General features: G+C 40.1%; 1 protein-coding gene across 1 annotated transcript in view; it reads left to right on the top strand.

Annotated features, from left to right (window-relative positions):
- The first annotated feature begins 738 nt into the window (after positions 1–738).
- LOC124877994 (PDZ domain-containing RING finger protein 4-like) overlaps positions 739–22850 on the top strand; it is a 98023-nt gene continuing 75911 nt past the window's right edge. Inside the window, exon 1 of the mRNA XM_047381708.1 lies at positions 739–1154. Within this exon, the coding sequence (XP_047237664.1) occupies positions 1086–1154 (69 nt within the window). The 5' untranslated portion in view covers positions 739–1085. The remainder of the gene's footprint in view (positions 1155–22850) is intronic.

The raw sequence follows: 22850 nt of genomic DNA, 5'->3' as shown, positions 1-22850 counted from the left end.
AGAGCTCATTGAGACACGAGGTATCATTTTCAGGAGAGACCTGTTTAAAATAGACAAAACAACAATATAACCAGTTGGAGGGACAAGTATACAACACAGTTTATTACACTTCCACAACATATAGCTCTAGCGGTGCTTTAACCAAACTGTCGAGGCAACAGCAGTTGTTTTTGAGTATAAAAATCTTTTTTTACTGTGATTTTTATTCTTATATTCTGCAGCAGTGAGACTCGGTGTCTGAGCCAAATGAATGACAGAGTGCATTTCAATGTTTTTTACTTTTTTATTGTCGTCTGCTAGGATTCCTTAGATATAATAACGTTTTCACCAATTTGAATAATAAACTGAATCTGACTGCACTGTTGTATAGTTAGGATTAATTGGAATGTATGAATGTGAATGAGATTGAATGAGTATGAACCTGAATTCAATTGAATTGATTTTGTAAAGTGGCTTGAACTGAATTGAATATCTGCATGTTTAAAAAGCTAACTTTTCTGCAGCTGTTAGACATTTTATTTTACAAACTTTAATAGACTAGAAGCCTTTCTGCTGCCACGCACAAAGGACCTTATTGTGTCACTGTGCCTCTGTATTAATGAAGCAACGCTCCTCCTTCTCAGATCCCTCCTCTGCGCCCACCTTTTTCATGAAAATAACAGTGGTCTCCTTCAATATTCATAAGCTGGTATCTGTGTGGTCATGTGTGCCGAAACTCAGAAGGAAAAAGAGGGGGGAGTGTCTCCGTGAACGGGAGTGACAACTCCGGCGTGTGATCGTCTGAGAGTGAGGGTAAAATAAGGAGAGAGCGCAGACGGCTGCTGCTGCTTGTGCCATCCGCTAAAGCTGCAGTGACGCTTGCCACATCTGAACCCCTTTCTTGTTAGACTCAGCTGGAGCTTCCTGTCGCTCTGAGCTGCCTTTGGCTGTGAGGGTGCGAGTCTGTGAATGGGATGCCACGAATAGATGCTTGCTGAGGAGTGACTGATGAGAACCAGTGCTCCAGTGTGGATGGTGACCCACTTGCGTCCGTGCCACCACTACTCGGGGACATTTAGGCGCCTGGCGGTTCCACGACGTCTATAATGGGCTGCAATCTGTGCACTTTACAGAAGCGAGAGGAACACTACAAGCTGCTGTACGAGATTGCACAGGTGAGTGCTGGCACGGTAGACCCTGGCATCATTTCTGCATGTTGGTTTATATAATTCCTCATGCAAGCAGAGACGAGAGCACTTCAACTCTGGCGCCTTGCTGGAAACATTTTAGGTTAAAGATGTAGGTAAAGGCAGGGGAGACGGATTAATGCAGAAAATGAAAGTGATATAGAATAATGGAGATGTGGTTCTTACTCAACAGCAGAGTGTGTTTTGAGTAATGAGTAGTTGCTTAGAGAGCACCCAGTGTGCAGCCCATTCATCCTGGCAGATGGGCTGTGCTGAGAAGGCAACTTTTTATGGAATAGTGTCATCTGGGTGCTATTTCGACTGTTTGTACTCATATCTTTTTTAGATAATGAATGAACATATTTTGTCTCTCAAATATATTTCTTAGCTCTGTTTTTTCTTGGTTTCTTAGAAAACACCTAATGTTAATGGTTTTAACCTCAGTTCAAATGCAACGATATACTTTCATGTAAATAATAAAGCTTTGAAAAAGCCTCTCATTAAGTTAATTTCAATTCAATAGAACTTTTCAAATCACAATTAGATGTTGAGGTACCTCTCATTGTTGAATTTTTGTCAGTAGGCCTAACTCATTGTAAATGGTTACAGCTGTGGGCAGGAAGAATCTAATGCATCTTTTTGTGTTGTGGCCGATATGGAAAAGCCCGTTAGTGAAAACATTTTTGTTGTACAGAGGAGGATTAGGGATATCCATTTTGGTTTTCATTTTATGAAGCATCCTTCTTTGCACAGTGGGATCTATACTCCAATCTCCAGAAGACTTATGGAAAATCTGAAAACATCCTGCTGCAAACACTGTGGGACCTTAACTTCCTCAACAAGAAGCAGTATAGTCTGCTCTGTCCCTTCTTGTATGCAGCTTCACTGTTGCGTCTCCTGTCTAGTCTGTTGTCCAGCTGAGCAAGGTATTTTATGCTGCACGACTATCTCCACTTCTTCTCCCATGATGAAAATGGTCATCAATATGTTTCTTCTTATCATAAAATCTACAATCTTCAAGAAAAGATTATTGTTTTCAGGCCATACCACAAAGTCGCACAAAGACCCCATGGTCAAATACACAATCATTCAGTGTCGCAGACAGCGGTCTGCTTGTCTGTTCTTACGATAAGCTTTACCAGATTGGTGCGAATAATGAACATCCATTCATTTACCAAATCTTTTTTTGAGGGGTCACTTCAGGGGGCTGAAGGTGATACCAGCTGCTATTTTGTTATATGCCAAATACGCCGTGAACAAGCCTATCCATAAAGGTCTAAAATTGGAAGAAATATCAATGCATTTGATATTAAGATTTTCCATAGCAAGATCATTATCATTATACATGATTTACATAGTGTCCATTTTGCGGATAATTTTTTTTCCCAAGAGATGTTCATGTGAGGTACATCTAGGGGGCAATTTGGGGTTCATGACATCAAAAGGAAACGACAACAAAATGTTATACATATCACAATAAATACATTTTTAGTTTCCTCTGGTTCTGTATCCACAACAAGGATGCAGAGGCCACCATCTCACTGACAGAAGCAAGGGCAAGTAGCTAAACAAGTATATGTTATACCATCTCCAGTGTATTCACAAGCCCTCTTTCTATGACAGGCTAATAACTGTGAAACTGTGGGTCTCTTGCAAGTGGAGTAGCACTCATTCCCTGCCCTCCCCTCTGGTAGTGACTGCCTTCACGCTGCTGTGATCACAGCCTCATTAGCCGTTTTATATAGCCATCCTGTGCATTAATTAGACGTGAAACGTCTCTCCTTACCCTTGTGAAGTGACTGGGTGAGATGACGCGGGGGAGGTAAACTGGTTAGTGTTAACCGCTGCCCGTAGCTTTTAGCTTATGTGCAACTTGAGACACTGTCATCGCCAGGGCGATTTTATCCCACATTAATGATAAAAAAAATAACTGTCAAATATGTAGCTGAACAGTTGCTGCATTCCAACTAAAAAAAGAATAATAGGTGTATTTTTGGTGCTGTTTAGGGGTTTTGTCCTTCCCTTTCTTTCACTTAGTCTCAACCTTTTTTGCTCATGGGTCAGAAGAGTGAGTCAGTATTTGCGTAGCGGTGCCACTCTCTTGGGCATGGTCGGCTCTGACAAGAGCTCTCTGGCTTGTCTGTCCACCCACTATTTTACTGAGCTTGTTCAGGCACGAGCTGCAACATCAGCACCTACTTTTTGATCACCACTGTGGGAGGCAAGGCGGGAAGGTTATAGAGTGTGGAAAATAAAGACAAGGATGGGAACAGTAAACCATTAAACATGCAGAGTGGAAAGGAAATTAAGAAAGGCAAAAGGAACATGTGAAATATCACCCATAATAGAGATTAAAACAGGAGATGCAACACAGTGTATCTTGTGATAAAACAGCTTCTCTCTTACAGCCTTGTACTCATACATCTGTGCACATGCTTGTGGATGTCTTCTGAGACTCTAAAACAAGCAATGCATTCTTGGCAACAACACAGCAAGTTCAGAAAACATAAAACAACAACGGGTAGAAAAGAGAGAAATATACAGAGAGACTTAGAGGAGAGGCTTCTTGTGTAGCAGTGCATTCTCTGCAGCTGTACAAGTATGTCACTGCATTGTTTTTTCTGGAAATGTGTGTTTTGACGATTGGAAACTGTTGTCACTGCTCACACCACTGGCAATTTATGCTTCTTTCTTTCAAATTGTCTGTCCTGAATGTCTAAACTTTTTCTCTCACCATGTGTTTCTCTGGTATTGCCACTTATTTTTCACACTAACCCACATGCGCATTTACACTTTACTGGGATTTTGCAAAGTTGGCAAATGCATGCATTCAAATGAGCTAAAGGTAGTTTGCTGCAGCAACAGCTGGACTGACCAGCCTCATGGAAGCTTGGTATGAAGTGAATCAACTGGACGGACTCTCGCTATGCACCCTCCTCTTCTTCCTTTCACACCCAGAAACTGTTTTGACACTCTCTTCCTCGGCCTGAACCCCACAAGCTGTCGGAGATTTATTACTAGCCAGCTCCCGCTCTCTGTCTCTGTATTCCCTCTTCCTACAGCTGCAGGTGTTCTGCATGAAAATGTGTTCACCTTTTTTCAGCTGGCCTGCAAAGCTATCTCAAGGAGCTGACATTTTTTTATTTATTGACTCTGCTTCCTTGCCTGAACAAGAAGACAGAGAAAACTTGTGACAGCCCTTCTCTCACTGCCACCAATGACTGATTAACACTTGTCTGTCTTTCTGTCGCTGCACTCTTCCCCTTTCTTTTTCTGTTTTATTTTTCTTCTTGATTGATTGCATTACTTTTCTCTGAGAATATATTCTGGTCAGATGAGGCCAAAGCTGAACTCTTTGGATGTCATTGCAGACATTATGTTTGGAGGAAGAATGGTTCTGCACATCACCTCAAAACACTATGAAAAGTGTGGGTGGTTACATCATCTTTCTCTGAGCATATGCTACCTTCTGTAACTGAAAGAAGGATGAAAAGAAAAATGTACTGGGTAACAATCAGAAGATAAAGTGTCCAAGCAAGACAAGATTACTAAACACTCAGCCAAGCCTTGCACCTTGATTACAAATATCTGTAAAGACCTCCTGCAGCTTCTTGTTCATTTCAGGCTTAAAGTTATTCAGATCCTGCCAGATATGATTTTTCATTGTGTTGATGTCATTTTGCATTTCTTCAATAATAAAGCTTTTAAAAGCTTAGGTAATCGTTAATTCAATGTTCTCATTTGGCTCTGTGGTCTACATTGTAATAGTTTTGTTTTTGGCATTTGGCCTTAACTTCTAGAATACCCCGGTCTCTTTTTAGATCTAACTCAATGCATATTATGTCATTTCAGAGACAATCTTAGTCATTTTATTGGGTTTTGTAGTGTATTCTCATATCTGATCAGGACAGGTTAAAATTTTAAAACATCCATCTTGAGACAGTCCTTGAAGTCCTATTACAAAAATTTTAAAAGACAGTTTGCGATTTGTCAAACTTTTACTCTGTTTATGAAATAGAAAATTTTATATTTGTTGTTTTTCCAAGAATATTCGTATTCCATCTTGTCTCTTGGAGTAGATAGATAACATTACAGTGCTCTCCCACTCTGAACAACCATACATATTCAGCTTTTGTGGCTCAGAACACAAAGAATACCACAGACAGTTTGCTCTGTGATTTAATAGGACTTTGCGACTTCCATGTCCATGAACTTCCCCTTGAGCGCGGTGCATATTTTGTGTGCACATTGTGTGTGCACCACCAAACTCGGTGATGTGTGGCTCTTTGGAGCCTAATTAGTAGGATGGCAGATGTTGAGGAGTGGCAGTTTAGCATAGATCAGAGTGAGATATTTGTAAAATGCAAGTGCATTAATAGTCTGCATTGTCTTTTTTGCCACAGTTTTCCAGTCAAAATAAAGATCAGGGAATGCGCCATGACTGCCAAACCAACATTTGAGCCACCAGTGTGCCACATTAGCAGCCAAAAGCATTTTATGTTGCAGGGTAATGAATTTCCCCACCTCATTCTTCAGAGAACAGGCATGCCCTATTTCATTATCTTGTTGTATACAGTCTTTTTTTTTCCTATTAGTAGAAGTTTGTGAAAGCACCAAGGTCAGTTTAGTAAGTTTTATTAGGCACAAGAAGAATCACTTTCCGCTGCATTTGAGAAATAAATGGAAAGCAGCTTCTCGGCTCAATGAGGCACAGCGGTCCCTGATAACTTGCTGATGCATATGAATGAGAATGAGGCCCTAACACACACACACACACACAGACAGAGAAAGAGTCTCACTCCATTCACAAATCTCTCTCCTGGAAACCAAAACTTATTCTTGGTGAATATTTTAATATAAATCCAGAAAACAGAGTTGAAAAATCTTCTACTGTGACAGTTCTCAGAGTCAACTGAATTGTAATTTAGTGTCAGTGTACATTGATGCCATGTTGAGTCGTGTGACAGGGTTGGCAGGACTGGGCAGGTGGACATGAAATAAAGCAGATCCTGTTTTTTTTTCTTCCCTGAGCTGAAAGGCAATTCCCCAGGGCTTGGACCCGTATCGGGGAGGAGACTGTGTTTTGTGCTCTAGCAGCAGATGTGAAACCTATGGACCAGAAATGTTCTAAGAAGGACACAGCTGACTTGTTGCTGCGGCTGCTGCTGCCTCTGCAACACTACCAGCTATGTGTGTAATGGATATCCACTAAATGAAAGCTTGAAGAACTATCAGAACAGCCAGGCTTACTAAGAAAAAAGCTCGACAAGCCAAAGCAAAAAGCTTGGATCACCAAATACAGAGTGGCTACAGCAAGGATTACATTTGAGTCTTCTGTCAATGTAAAGTGAATCATTTCAAGAAACAACTTAGAGCTGCAAAGTGAGTGGATTCCTTAAGAGTACTGACCTGTAAAAGCTGAAGGCTTACAAAAATTTTATAGTAGAGAAACTACCTAATTAGGTCAAGTGCGTTAACATCCAGGAAGTTTTGTCATTGCCCTTACTGAGTTCCAGTCCAATACAGTTTGATACTTCATTAGTTAAATCAACATCTGTACCGGATACCGTAGTAGCCTTAACATCCAATTAAATAACACAAAACATTTCAATTTTATACTCACTCACAAATTATGTTTCAGTGCAAGTAACATTTTTCTTTGCAGCTCCAGTTAGATAAAAGTTGCCATAAAAAGGTTGTTCGCCTTTTTCATAATTTTACCTCTTTGCTTTGAACATCTTAAAATGTAATGACTAGTGTTTCAGCTGTGCTTGGTACAGCTCTCTGTCTTACACTTAGGGCAAGCTGGTCACAGGACACAGACAGACTGGGAGCTGCAATAATCAATTGGCTCAATTTCACTGTTAACATCATTGTAAAGGATAATAAAACACCAAGATCGTTTCAGAAAAAAAACTATTTATTAGATCAGCTAAACAGTAAGCGGGGCCTTGAACACAGTTTTGCCAGCTGTAAACATAAAAAATAGGCTCGAACTTGCACAAACTGGCTGTTCAGTTTGCCGTCACATGGCTTCATGGTGGGATGGCTAACAAAATGACAGTAGACCAACAACAGATATTGGAAATGTAGTCAGGGACTCCGTTATCAATCCTGTTAAGCCCCGACCAACCCGTCGGTTAAGCTGTGTGTGGTGTGTTTCATTTTTTTATGTCTTACCTTTGCACAGGTACCAAAAGTTTGCATGTAGACCTTATAACTGTGGAGCTATACTTGATTTATTTCAGGTATGTAATTTCAGGAGGAAATTGCTTCTAAAACCATTAGGGCTTAATAGGTTAAGGGTAGTTCCATAATAGATGTTTGGTCCATTTTTTAGTGGAAAAATGTTTGTTTCCTTGGATAATTTGCTTTGTTTCTGTAGCTGTAAAAGCTCATCTGAACTCTGGTGCTGACCAAAAAAGTGAAGATTGATACGCCCGAAAATAGGAGTTTTGGATCACATGGAAGTGAATCCTGGTGGAGTTCACTTACAGTTGGAATACAAATGGCCAATCCAGTGAACCAAAGTAGGGAACTGAACCGCAGGGAGGAAGTACTTTAAATGTAATATTTATGGTCATATATGCAGTCTGAAAACTTTTAAAACCTGACTTGTCATCTGTGTAACTATAGCAGCACAAAATAGTCTCCTGTTCTCTAATGTATTTTTAGATAATGCTGCATTGCACTTATGTTCACACCGTCATACTTCACCTGCTGCTTCTGCTGGGCAACTTCTTGTGATAGCAAGACAAACAACCAGTGGTTATCACATTAAGTTCTCCAGGTATTTTGGTTCACTTTTGAAACTTCATTGGACAAGTCAACCAAACCTAGAAGGTGTGAAATATTTCGGCACCCCTGCCTACTTGAACTGGACTATCCAGGTATGAAAGTACCCTAAAAATACCTTTGTTAAATCTTTATTTATTTGTATATTTATTTAATGTGTAAAACCTAGCAGTTTGTGTAAAACAGGGTTTTACCATTTTAAAACAAAGTGACAATGAACACAAAGTTCACATTTTGAACTGCCTTAAGCATCTTGTTAGCATTTAACAAGGCTAGTTTGACTAAAACAGCTTTCTGTGTGTGTATTTCAAAATTGTGGTTTCCTAAAGGCTGCTTACATTTCCAAATCCAGCCTGTTCAATGAGAGTTTGATAGCTCAAAAAGATAAAACAGATCAACTTAGCTGTTTTCTATTCCACCTTCATGGTACATCTTAACAAAAGACAGTTTCCTTTTTATTACTTTCTTACATCTCCGTGCCTCCACACCAAAGAGTGTTTTTGTTAATGCAATTTCCAGCGCTTACATATGGAGCATTCGCTGATAGGAAAAAGATAGAATTCTCCAATTTTCCTTGAACAACTCATCATCAGTCAGGGCCAATCAGTCTGAAAATCTAATAAATTGTTCATTTCTTGGTACTCTAGTTGTTTGTATGACCCAGTGAGTTAACCACTTCTCTGCTCTTTAAGTACTTGGTAACCTATGTTACTGTGAACCTTGCCCTCATGCGCTCCCTCTACTCAGTTGCAAATGCTCTTATCCATTTATCTTCATGTCTCATTGTTTTTTCTTCTAAGATGCCCCTCAACTGTTAAAATTAATAGGAATAAATAAATAACAGGGGGAAGAGAGAATGAGAGAAAAGGTACTGTTTGATTGATCTCCTGTCCATTCTACAAAGATTAGCCTGAGATATAATTTGGGCACCACTTTTCCAATTTCAAAACAAGGCAAAGGTCTAGGAAGATGGGAAGATGCAGACCCACAAATCATTTTAATGCCTCAGTAATGGAAGACTCAGACGTGTAAGCCACCCATGTCCCTATAATATCCCTCAGAGCTTATTCTGCTCTTTCTGTGCTGTTGTTTGATTTTGTCAAAAAGGGTCGTCGGCTGTCATTGCTGCTGTCTCTCTCAGGGTTCCCAGAGGCTCAAATTTAAATCTAAATAAGCCAAGATATTTTATTTGTGCTTTGGCTGCTTACAATAGAGCATTACTTACCTCCTAGCACTAAAGCTTTCATCTTAACATGTAATACCATTTCCATACACAGTTGCATGTCACTTGCTTAACATGGACTTGATTATAGGAGACTTTATTGTCAAATTTTCTGTGAATCATACATTCAATCACATGGCTGTATTCAGTTAATCAGATATGACTATTGCTTGTCTTTCAATGTATTGTTGTACATGGTGGGGTGTTAAAAAGGTAATTAGAGTTCAGGTCACGTGGTTTGGCCTCACAAATGTGAGCCGCACAACTCAGATGCAGACTATGCCACAAGGCTTCTCAAACTCAATAGGTTTTATCACCGACTGCTAAATCTCACTATGAAGGACCAGACGGGATTTAAGAGGGAGCCGACGAACTGACCTTTCCCTTTTTTATGTGTTTCTTATCTCAATAAGAACCACGATGCCCTTTTCAGCCTCATATCAAGCCTCCAGACCCCCTTGTTGTCTTCTTTCTACTTTCCAACCCTGCACAAATGTGGCTCTTGAGGATCAGTTCTGTCCTTCTGTCTGTGCTTCCATCGTTACCTGCTTCTTTTAGTTTTCTCAAAGCTGGTTTCTGAACAGGGCCACACAAACAAACCATAATACAATTTTCTTAAGGGAAGTAAACCTGTTTATCAGGGAATAAATTACTCTATATCTCACTGTCAGGTGTCAGATAGCTGTTTTTGGTTGCTTATTATTCAGTGGCATTTCGTTGAGAATGCACACAGAAAAACAACAAGAAATGAGGTGCAGATACACTAAAAATATCTAGATTTAAAAGAAAAAACAGTTTGGGTTATTTTGCTAACCCCGTCCTGGATCAAATACAGACCGATCCAGATTGAAGAAGTTGTGTTGCGCGTTTGTCCAGCTGGTGTAGGTTTTCAACCCCAGAAATTTGGTAAAATGGCTGTCTAATGTTAAGGTTAGCAAAAGGCAATTTAGAGTGCCCAATTAACCTGTCATGCTTGCATTTAGATGGTGGGAGGAAGCCAGAATACCCAGAAAGGACCTGTATATGTACAGGGTAATTATGAAAACCTGCCACAACTCTGCAAATACCCCTCAGTATTCTAACCCAGGACCCTTTTGCATATTTTTTCATACTCATGGTACACTCATCTTTATTAGGTACACTTAGTTGTACCCCCCTTAGCCTTCAGAACTTCCTCAATTTTCCGTGGCATTAATTTACAAAATGTCAGAAACATTCAACAGAGATTTTACTCCATATTGATATGAAAGCATTACACAGCCACTGCAGATTTCTTGGCTGCACAGCCATGTTGCTTATCTCACATTCCATTACATCCTTCTTTTTCGATTGAGGTCTGGGGATTGTGAAGGCCTTTGGAAAACACTGAACACATTGCCCAGTTCAAGAAACTGGTTTGAGAAGATTTAAGCTTTGTTACATGGTACATTATTCTACTGGAAATAACCATCAGAAGATGGGACCAGTGTGGCCACACAGAAAAGGACCTTTTCAACAACAATGCTCAGGTAGGCTGTGTTATTAGGCTCCCTTGGTATTGAGGGCCCCAAAGTCTGGTGAGGAATTATCTCCCAAACCTTTCCACAACCACAAGTAGTTTGGAGCATTGATGTGGGCCAAGATGGATCCATGTGTTCATGCATGGTGTGTACACTTAATTCTGACCCTACCATCTGAATGTCACATTTCAAATCGAGACTCATTGGACGAGGCAATGTTTTCACAATCTGTTATTGTCCATTTTTTGTGAGCTTGTTTGAATTTTTGTCTTAGAGTTCTGTTCTTAACTGTTGTAGTAGCACTCGGTGTGGTTTTCTGCAGCTGTAGCCAATCCACTTCCAGGTTTGATGTATGATGCCTACAGAAATGTTATTCTGTTGCCTTGACCAGACCATCTGACACTAATAATCCTGACATGTTCAGTCACTTTTATTCAATGTGTGAATATTGAACATAGCCAGGACCACCTTGTATTTACTGCTTATCATTGAAAAGGCTGTTATTTAAAGTGAAAAAAAATTATTTTATGTGAACCAAAATTATAAACATAAAAGTCTGACTTTAACTTTATTATTCAGCGTAATGGTACCAGCTTACCATTTCTTATTTTATCCTGGATGAGAAGTTCAGTCAAGTCTGATCAGGATGTTAAATAGTTCAAAATAGTTCAAAGAGTGATGAGGCTTCTTTCAACTTCAAACAACTTTTGCCCCAGTGTCTGGTTAAAACTACCCAACCTCTGTCTCAACAGCATGAACTCAGCATTTGGGTTAAATAAATAACCCTACAGTTTTTTGTGTAAGCAAGTTTAAGATCATTTTTACGTGCATGAAGATGACATCAAACTGTAAGGTCCGCAGTCAGTAATACTCTTTTTCTCAGAGCAGTTTTATTCTGTAATTCTCACCAAGATCAGAGGCTGTCAACTTCAATCAGATTATGACAGCATCAGAAAATAAATCAAAATGAACTACATGCCTGAGTATCTCAATACCAATCCACAGTGGACCAAAACATACCGTTAATAAATTAAATCCAGTGGATTTTTGTCTTTGTTTGAATGTCTCTGGGAGAGAAAGCAAATGGATAAGGAGGCATAATTTTCCTCCCCCGTTATTGTTACCATTATTATTATTTTCCTTGACATGATAATTTAGATCTGAAGTTATGTATTTCATAATAGCCTTTTCCCCCTGTCTGCTCAGTGCAATTAAATATCAGAATCAGAATCAGCTTTATTGCCAAGTTCGTACATACACACAAGAAATTTGACTCTTTGTACACTTTGCTCCATTGTTTTGTTTTTGCATTACAGAATATACATATTTACAATGTACAATATACACATATATAATAAGTGCACACATGATTGTTTGTGGAAATATCTGTGTGTCTGGGTGCATTGAAATTTGTTCATGTGCACAGAGTCGGTTTACATCTATACCCCATCAAGTGTGCATGTACGTATGTGTGTGTTGTATGGAAATGCTTGTGTATGTATTTTTGTGCATTTGTTTCTCCTCAAAATTTGGGACTGCTAAATGGTGCTCTTTTGTGAGTTTGTGAATCATCTGCAGATTGTGAACAGTGGAGAAAACAAAGAGCTGTAGTGTACACACTGGGGTGCTCCATGTCTGCATCCAGAGGGCCACTTAGCTGATTATCTGTGTTTAAGCAGACAGAAGAGTCCTCATTAATTCTAGCTATTCACATTAATGCATTTTCCTGTCTCTTCCCAATTAGAGAGTATTGTGTTATAGGATGAAAACAAAAGTCCAATATTGAGGCAGTGTTAAGAGAGAGAAAGAAGCTAAGGTTTCTTTTTGCCAACGTCACAATTTAGAAATTTATTATTATATCAAAGTCAGCTCACAGTAAAATATTTAAGTTTGTTTGTGTGTTTGTTTCACGACACAAGCGCAACTTTAAATCTTGTCACTTTTTTTCTTATCTAGAATAATTGGGCTGCGAGCCTACACAGATGCTGCTGTCAGCTCTGAAAAAGAGTTGTGTTAGGGCCATACCTCAAAGTTGTGCAGTATTACTCAATGCTGCGCATTCCCTCCAGCGTGACTGAAGGCTGAATACACAAGGGTCTGAAAACTGAGAGAGCAACATGCACCCTATTGCTATGTACTGGAAACGTTATCGTATTCTCAGCAGAGAAAAAAATCCATCTTCCTTTTTTAAAGGGTGTAAAGGACTTTCCTCTTTAATCTTGAATTAAACAAATACATGTTAGAGTAAATCTCAAGATTCAAATGATGAGGCTGATTGCCACAAGGCATAAACCACAAAAACCTTGCTAATTACCATTTATTAACTCTTACAGTTGAGCAGGTATTTTATTTTTCTAAAAATCTATCTTTCACCCCTGTGTCCAGGGGTCAGATGTCAGCATGTAGCAGTTGTTACAGGCTTGTTTTTTGTGTGAAAATGAGCTGAATTCTCTGAGGTGCAGGTAGTGGTGAATCATAGAAAAACCTAAAATTGGTCAGTCTGGGCTTATCGTCTTATTTGTCAGTCTTCCACCTTTGTCTCTTTATCCTCGAGAAATTTATTTTAGATGTGACTACCCAACTCCCTTACTTCCCTAACTCATTTGACACAGATGGATATAGCAAACCTGTGCACCAAGACAAATGCCTAAACCCCCCACCTTACACATCTACACCAAACCTCCAGCTTGTTTCAACGTTTTAGCGGTCTAGTTGTTGATTTTAGGTACAGTTAATACATTTGGAAATGGTCCTCCTTATTCCGCCCTCCTCGCAGTAAAACAGACACTCAGCCTGATGCTACCAAAACCATGCTTGACTGCTGGTACTGCCTATTTAGGTTTGAAAGCCTTTCTTTGATCCTCCAATCAAATTCTAGCTGGTGTAGCCAAGTAACAAAATTTTTTGCACCTTTTCCACTGGCTCGATTTGGCCCTACTCGACTCCACTCGGCTCGCCTTGCGAGCGTTTCCATTGCAGTTTTTTTCGTACCGGTACCTACTTTTTTGGTCCCTGCTCCTGAGCAGGTACAACCAGGGCTGAGTAGGGACTACATGTGACGTGAACAGACTGCTGTTCACTGATTGGCCATGGGAGGACAAAAAATTAGTTTTTCGTTGAGACAGTAAAACTCAAGTGCAACTACAATAATATTAAGGACCACAGTGGCCGGAGCAGGTCAAATGTGTAATTTTACCATTTATGGGTCATAAACTATGCCTGAAGGCTGACAGAAAAGAAAAAGGACAAATGCTTCTGAATTAAATGCAGGCAGAGCGCTGTTTGTAATAACATCCTAAACCAGCTGATCACACATAAACTCAGCTATTCAGAGCCACAAACATTTCCCCCAAAACACACAAAACAAAACCACCATGAAACAACGTGTTTGGTTCGGAAATGTATTTACGGTCCTTTAGTGAACCAGCGTCTGCAGGAGGAGGTAGCAGGCAGAGAGCAGCTGCCCGTAATCAGACTGCCTGCCTCAGATCAAACAGGAGAAATGCCCCGGTGAATCCGCGGAGCACAAATATCCAACCTAAAACTAACTTCACGCGGTTTTGCGCTTTTAAGTCCTTGTCCTCGTTATTGCCATGGCTGAAACAAAAACCTTTTTATAAAGTCCAAAATTGTAACTTCTTCAGGCAAACATTGGAACTTCACCATCCAGACAGCAGCGTCTCTCCTCTCTGCTTCTCCTGCCACACGCCCCCTAACATCAGAACCCCTGAGCCTACACTCATGGCTTCAGTCGCCATATCTTCAGCTGTTGGGGGGGTCAGTGGAAAAACAACAGTTACTGTACCGAGTAGAGCGAAAGCGAGTAGTGCAGAGCCGCGCTGGCTAAAACGAGCCAGTGGAAAAGGGGCATTTGTCTCCCCTCTGATCTAAAACTTTAATGCAGAAGGTATTTGCTTTGCCAAGTTGCCAGCTTCAAAATTCAGCTTTGCTTCAGGTGTAGATTTTGGAGTGGGCACTTCTTTCTTGGTACCCTCTCATTCCATGGCAATACAAAACTCTCTTCACTTTGGAAACTAACCTTGGTTTTCTAGAGGCTTCCAATTTATGGAAGCCAAGTTTGGCTTGGACAATGGTGGTTCCTGTGGTGTTCAGGAGCATCTTGACCAATTTGCATTCTTCTAAGAGCTGCAGTTTAGGTCAGATTTATGAAACTTGGACAAAATTGGGTGTTCCAACAGGACCCCAAATACACATCAACACAGACTTTCTGGAATGACACCGACCTCAATCCTCCATAGTCAAGTTTATTGACTATGCTTAAAAACAGCATGTGGCAGGAAACTAGCTGATTTAAATGAACCCTACCAAAATGCCAAGATAAGTGGTCAAATATCCAAATTTACATACACTACACATTTCTGTGGGGTGTCTGTATATATTATCTACATACCCCAGGGTTTCTGCTACATATATTTGATTGGGGCGCACTACAACAGCAAAATAAAAGCTGCCACACCTTCTGAATAAAGTTTTTTTTTTAAACTACATTGTTGCGTTATGTTAATTTTTATTTACACACTTACACACTAGTAACCATTATCAGAGAGTTTGAAATTAAAATTTTATGAAACCATAAAATTTACCTTATTTTCAAAAACCAACACTGCCGGCTCCTTCCTGCCCGCGAAGCTGCTACAGTTGTTCGTAGACATAGACATTCATACTTAGACACCTTTTTGACTGGGTTGGCCCGCTGCTGAGATGTAACCGCCATATTGCTGGAGGCAAGGCTGCAATGTGAACTAATACAAATAAAGGGACTTTATTTCATAAAGCACATTTTAACTGAGATTTACGTTAATGCCTCACCTTATTTATTCACACACACACATTTATGCTTGTAGGTACAATGGAGAATTAGGCCCAAATAATTTTTTTTTTTTGAAATAGCAAGAATAAAGTCTGAATTTTTATGAGAACTCTTACAAAAAAGCGCAGCTCTCCATGATTTGGTTTGGACACGTAAATGGTTCGAGCATTTCCATGGTGCACACGTAAGAGGCATTTTGGTTCTCCGACTTGACTCCACAAAAATGGTGGCGACGTCGGAATGCCATTTAGCGTTCGATAGGGCGGCTACGGATTAATGTCTATGTTTGTAGAGGGAGGCGAAAGAATTCCACATCGTCCGTTCGTGCTATGTTCTGGTCAAACCGACAGAGCAACTCCTTTGTTATGTTAATTAATGAGAACAGTTCCACATTCTCCGTGACTATTCCGAACGTCACCATCGACGGACCCGCTCTCCATCGTTCTCCGTCAAATTTTGGAACAACTCCAACTTTCAGTTCCGTTTCGGTCCGTCTTACTCCGGCCGGGTCAACCAATGTACCTTTCGCGCATGCTTTCTTCGGCTCTAAGGAACTTGGAGCGGACATATGTTGCATTTGAATGACAGTAATGTAGTTAATTAATATAACTTTTACCTTAATGCATAATGTTTCACATACGATTTGAACAGCAGGACGTTTCCCTGTGTTTTCTAGTGTTTTGTTATTAAAAGAACTGATCCACTCACCATGCGACTTGAAGCTCCTGATCTGCACGTTGGTCATGTGAACTCCCAGCCAAACATGACCATGCAAAGTCCTGATTGAAACTGTATAACATTCAATTTGAATCTAAAAACTTTGTGATTTATGATCTTTAAGTTGATATAATTAAATTAATTAGGCTGAATTTTATTGCATGGAATTGGACATGAATTAGATTTTTTATTTTATTTTGTTGTGCACTGAGATAACTTGTCATCTGCTCTATAAATTTTAAATTGAAGAAAAATGTTAAAATGAATGGAAAGTGTTAATACAAGCTTTAAATGACCTTAAAACAGCAAAATGCTACTATGTGCTGTTGTAGAGCTGTTGTTAGAAGGTAATGAAAAAAGGTAATTTTCACTGCTGATTAAATGAGCTAACCTAACAGTATACACATTATTGCGCTTATCTATGATATACAGTGCTTTAAGCGTCCAGCCCCCGCTAGTTTCCCAGTCATAAATATCAGCTCCAACATCGCAGGTGACATTTGAAGAAATAGGATGGTGACAGGGTAAGAGCTGCCTGCATCATCTATATTCGATAAAAAGAAGTAACAAAGCCCTGAATTTCTGTGGTACAAGCTTTCATCGACATCTTTTTTTACATTGTCTGTCTGCTTTCCTGCTACCCCCTTCACATCATAGTCCTTACTCTTGTGTTCCAACCTCCTCTAGACTTCTAAAACTCAGAGGATGTGAGATGACAGCAAAAGCCTGTGTGCATGCTTCCAAATATTTCTGCTGCTGTGTGAGGGAATGGCCACTGTAGGCATAAATCAGATAATCATTCTGTGCATGTGTGTTGGGGTCGAGAGCAACGGGGGTGTCATAGTGACAAAAAACCCACTTCCCCGCTTGGCTGAGGCAGCCATGCCAGGTGTCACTCCAAAGGTCAGCAGGGGACCCCCCTCCCCTGCAGCTCCCATGATAAGCCCAGCCTGACACCGTTTGATGGGAAGGGCGCCCCACTCTCATAATTCCCTGCTCTGCGGCTCACATGGCCAAGCTCCCTGGAGGAAAGTGATAAGAAGCTCTACGGATGCATTAAGAGACTCTGAAACATATATTAATACCTCTACAGGCAACAATAAAAACCCAACATTCCCCTTTTTGTTTTCTTAAAAAAACTTAGGGTTATATGTCCAGACTGAAATGCGGGGGTCCACTGTGTTGAGCCATGCTGATGCTTTATTTTTAATGCTACCGCAACACTGACACACACAGATTCAAAGCTTTCAGTTTTAATGAGCTATAGCTGGAGAGGCTCACATTTGCTTTGTTTGAAAAAAATAACTGTCCTCAGAAAAAAAGATCAAGGCAACATCAATGTAGGGTGAGTTTTAGTTGACACCTTGGTGTAAATGTAATTTAATGGAACTCAGGTTGATTTCTAAATTGATTTAAAAATCCAGTTGCATTAGAAATGTAAGTAACAGTAACAATAGATTTTTTTAAGATGTGTTTGGTAATTGGCATAAAAGAACCCTAAAAAACCCATAAAAGAACCCTAATTATTGCTAAAAGAAACAAAAACAACACCAATTTATATAGAACTTCGTTTATTTCAAATAGAATAAGGTAATTCTTTATTGGTTGCTCAGTCTGGAATTCAGTGTATTAGCAGCAAAATGCAAATAGAACACAGAGATTTACATACAGTAAAAAATAACAAAAATAAAATAAGATAAAATGTATACAGTGCTGTTAAGTATCTGCACCCCTACATATTTCTTCTGTTTTTTTGCCTTTTTATCACACTTAAATCTTTTAGAATATCAAAGAAATGTGGATATCCGTCAAGCAAAATCCGAGTAAATACAAAACACTGTTTGCAAAATACGTTTTTTCATTTAGGGAAATAAGCAATTCAAACCCAACTGGCCCTGGGTGAAAAACTAGTCTCTACCATCTTGTTAAAATAGAAATGAACTGTAATCAACCATATATTCTGGAAAGCTGACTTCATTTTTACCATTCACACTCAGGCCTGAGTATTGCTCAACCTGCAGAACTAAGAAATCACTAAAACACAACCTGTTCAATAACATGAAGTAAAAAGAGTGATGTTATATAGCGCTTTAAGAGTCATACCGACAACTCAAAGCACTTTACACTAGAACCACATTCACATTCACTGGACTCACAAAAACGCACACATGTTCATACACTAATATGCAGATTGGCAGACGTCTTAAGGTTAAGTGCCTTGCCCATGGGGCACATCAACCTGTGGCAGAAGAAGGCTGGAATCTGACCCACAACTATTTGGATTGCAAGAGGACTACTCTTCCCACTGAGCCATAGTTGGCCCCAGTAAGTTAAAGAATCTGAAAATGCAAAAACATCATTACTCAATTGAATCCGTGTTTGTGATTCAATAGTAGACAAAACAGGTCGGGGCTCCACGAAGGGTTTGATCTGAGAAACGTAGAACGTGGGGTGAATCCTCATGGAGTTGGGCAATCTCAGTCGTACAGTGACAGGGTTGAGGATCTTGGAGATTGGGAAAGGTCCAACAAATCGGGGTGCCAATTTCTGGGATTCTACCCTTAATGGGTGGTCCTTGGCGGAGAGCCAAACTTTCTGCCCCACCTGGTACTTAGGGGCAGGGATCCGTCTCCAGTTGGCCGTTCTTGACTGAACCAGTGACATTCTGATCATCGACCTCCTGGCCTTTCTCCATATTCTTTGGCACCGTAGGGCAGCCGCTTGGACGGACGGAACATTAGCTTCTCTTTCCTGAACTGAAAACATGGGTGGCTGGAAACCAAACACAACATGAAAAGGAGACAAACCAGTGGCACTTGATTGCATAGAGTTCATGGCATATTCAACCCAGGGCAAATTTTGTGACCACTTGGTCGGGTCAGACTCACATAAGATACGAAGTTTGGTTTCAGCTTCTTGGTTGGCTCTCTCGGTTTGGCCATCAGACTGAGGATGAAACCCTGAGGAAAGACTAACAGAAATTCCCAACAAAGAACAAAACTCCTTCCAGAAACATGACACAAATTGGGGTCCTCTATCGGAAACAATGTCATTAGGGATTCCATGGAGCCTGAAAACTTCTCGGGTCAATATCTCACCCATCTCCTTAGCAGATGGAAGCTTCTCCAATGGCACCAGATGAACCATTTTTGAAAATCTGTCAATTATGGTTAGTAGTACAGAGTGACCATTAGAAATCGGTAGACCTGTCACAAAATCCATCGCAATATGTGACCATGGGCGAGGGGGAATTGGCAAAGGGTGCAACAACCACGCAGGGGGGCGACGAGAAGGCTTGGCTCGACAACATTGAGTGCATTCAGCCACAGGAAAACATCACACAGGTAACACTCCTCACAGCTTTCAGGAATCACTGAGGCAGAAAGAGGGATTAGTGACTTGTAGTCTCTCCAGATTTTGCAGGGATCAGAAAAGTCACTAACCTGCTTTTGTCTTGAGTGGAACTTGAAACCCAGAGGGGAAACCTCAGTGGGCGGCAGGCGGTGATATCCACACCACAGGTAAGAAGTGACTCCAGGCTGAATAATCCGAGGGCTAGGCTGGCTCAATAATCCAAGGACAGAAACAGGGTCAACGATCGGAACAAGAGGCGTCAGGCAAGGGGCAAGCAGAGGCATAAACCAGATGCAGGAAACAAGGTCGACAACCAAAATCCAAATAGTCCGACAGGGAGCGGGCAGAGGCATAAATCCAAAAGGCAAGGCAAGGTCAAGAACAATGATCAGACAGGAAGGAACGCTGGATATCTACTCACACAATGGCTTTCAAAAATCTGGCACCGTCTGCTTGTCAGAGTCAGTATATATCAGGGAAGACACAGGTGCTTGGCATTCCACAGATTGCACTACACTGCAGCAGCCACCAGGTGCATCTAATCTGCTGATTGCAGCCAGGGAGACAGGGTAGAGCAGATGTGCCAGAATCATAACAGGTAGTACTAATGCCACACTTGAAAAAAGCCACATTTAAAAAACAAACTCACATTTTAAACCAATAAACATCTGATTGTGGACAGCTATTCTTCTTCCTCACAGTCACCCCAAGGTGATAATCACTGCTGACCAATAAATACTCCAAGTCTACCTCACATCTTCAAAAATAAACATCTTGATGATAACCAAGACGTTTAGTAAAACTTTCTGTGGAATGTCGAGACAAAAGGGAACTTCTTGGAAAGTGTGCATGCTGTAACATTCAATGTAAAGTAATATGGCCTTTCAGGATAAGAACATCAAACTGACCGTCAGACATGGCCATGGTAGTGTGATGGTCTGGGACGGCATTCGGGCTTCAGGAGCCGGCAACCCACTGATTCTGAAATGGCCCAGTCAAAATCCAGGCTTAAACTTGATGGTGAAGCTGTGGCATGACATTAAACCGGTCTTTCATTCTTAAAGAAACTCAAGTGTGGCTGAATTAAAACAATTCTGTGAAGAAGAGTGGAGAAAAACCCCAAGTCATAAGATTTTTGGGCCAATTAGTTTTTCACATTGATTTGTTTGTATCAGCTTTTCCTTTCATAAATAAAATCTTCATTTGAAAACTGCCTTTTGTATTTACTCAAGTTTTGTGTTAAAATTTGTTTGATGATACTAAACATGTCGGTATGACCAAAAACAGAAAGAGAAAAAACTTGTGACGGAAAAAACACTTTTTCACAGCACTGTACAAAGATAAAGATGGGTACTGCATTTAACATAAAAAAGTAAGATATGAAACTTTACTGTAGAAAAACATATTAACAGCCATTCTGAGTAAATGTGATTACATGCATAAATATAAGCATTTCAAAGTGAATAAAAATTTTTTTAAACAACACAGCACATTGTTGTGAAACAGCGTCTCACAGAAGTTCGCAGTAAGAAGAAGATGCAATCTTTGAAATCTTGGAATGGTGACCGTGTTTTTTTCCCTCACAGCGCTGCAGTCAACCCAGCACCTCCTACACAATCCAGATCTTCTCACATGCTGCCCTGCTTCCTCAAAATCTCAACACCATGAGGCAGACTGGCAGAGGGGAAAGCTGCCGAGCATAGTGCCCTATTTTTTTCGTTTTGTTGAAACATAATGTTGCTTTTGGGGATTGAGTCATTCAATCCTGGAGGTGTTTTGACCTTACCTTTATAATAAGATATCTTCTTTACCTGCCAAAATGGTTTCCTGCCTACTGAAAGTCCACATAGTTGTGACTTTGTATTTAATAATATTACTGTTTGTTTATGCCTTTTAATACTCTTAAGAATACCCCACAGTTAAAGACAAACAAGAAATGATAAGAAAGAGACAACAAAACAGAATTAAGGTTTAAATGTGAGAAAAGGCTCTGATGCACAGAAGGAAGATGGAAAAAAGAGGTTGGTAGGCTTCAGGATAGATCGTAAGACTAAAACATTTCCGACAGGTATGGACCAGGAAGATTATACAATGCTTTTAATTTAAGAAGGAGAGTTTTTTAATTTGATGCTATTACTAATAGGAAGAGAGTTGTTCGCTTTTTTGAGGATGGTAGGGGTGTGCTCTGTAGTTCCGATAACCACAGACACATTTATGTGGCCAATCAGAGAGAAGCATATGATAATACTCAGTATTAGGGGTAACAAGAGGATGGGTGAGAGATGCTGTGCTAATGGCAGTGAGTGATTTACAAAGGTTGTTGATGGTGCATGGATGAAAATAAGCAAGACAGGTGGAGGCTATTTACATGTATTTCTAAACAAAGAGTGGAACGTTTAATATGATAAGAGCAACAGATTGTGGAAACATCAGTGATAAATGCAAATTACTTTACTATAAATGATCAGATGGAAAAATTAAGAAGTAAACCATAGGGTTTAACTAAGATGTTGAGCTGTAACTCATCAGCATACGAGATAACTTAACATTATCTTTTCTAAGAATTAAATCTAGTGAGATCTGATAAATTATACAAACGAAGGACCCCGGGACTGACCCCCGGAGAACTCCACACCTAATGGGTGCTGTTGTAATGGGACATTTTTAAGTTGCCCAACATACTTCATTGTGTTGTCCTGCTCTGTTTCCCTCTTGCCAAAAGGTTACTCCTTCTTGTTGAAGTAAAACATTCATAAATTCAGGCTGTGCTGTTAGTGACAGTTTGATTTCCAAGTTAGCTTGATTTCTTTTGTTAGGATGTCAAGGTAAAGAAAAGCAGAACTAAAAGACAAATCTCAGATTAATGTATGCATGTACCAGCATCCGATGAGCTCTCCAAGTAGACCAGCATGATGAGAGCCACATCTTCAAGCACAGGGTGCGAAAGGTGCATTATGTAGGAACCACAGTTTAGTTGCACTGAAAGCTACCGCTGACAAGTGAAGTATAAAGTAATAAACAAAATGAAAAATTTTACATTAAAAATTATACTTTTCCAGACTCTAATTTCTAGGTTATTTTTCCCTGCAGTCCTAATAACAGTTTGAACAGCTTGAATAGTAGTCAGGTCTCTTCTGCATCCCACAAATAATAAAATTGTCATGTTTCCGTTTAATTAAGGACTCAAATGCAGGCAGATCAGAGGTAGAGTGGTGAAGTGTGGTACTATGAAACAGGACATGAAACAATGTGGCAGAAACTGGCAA

Source organism: Girardinichthys multiradiatus, chromosome 2 (genome assembly GCF_021462225.1).
Source record: "Girardinichthys multiradiatus isolate DD_20200921_A chromosome 2, DD_fGirMul_XY1, whole genome shotgun sequence".
NCBI classification, from domain to species: domain Eukaryota; kingdom Metazoa; phylum Chordata; class Actinopteri; order Cyprinodontiformes; family Goodeidae; genus Girardinichthys; species Girardinichthys multiradiatus.
The sequence above is the reverse complement of the archived record's forward strand: the minus strand, read 5'-3'. Positions and strand labels throughout refer to the sequence as shown.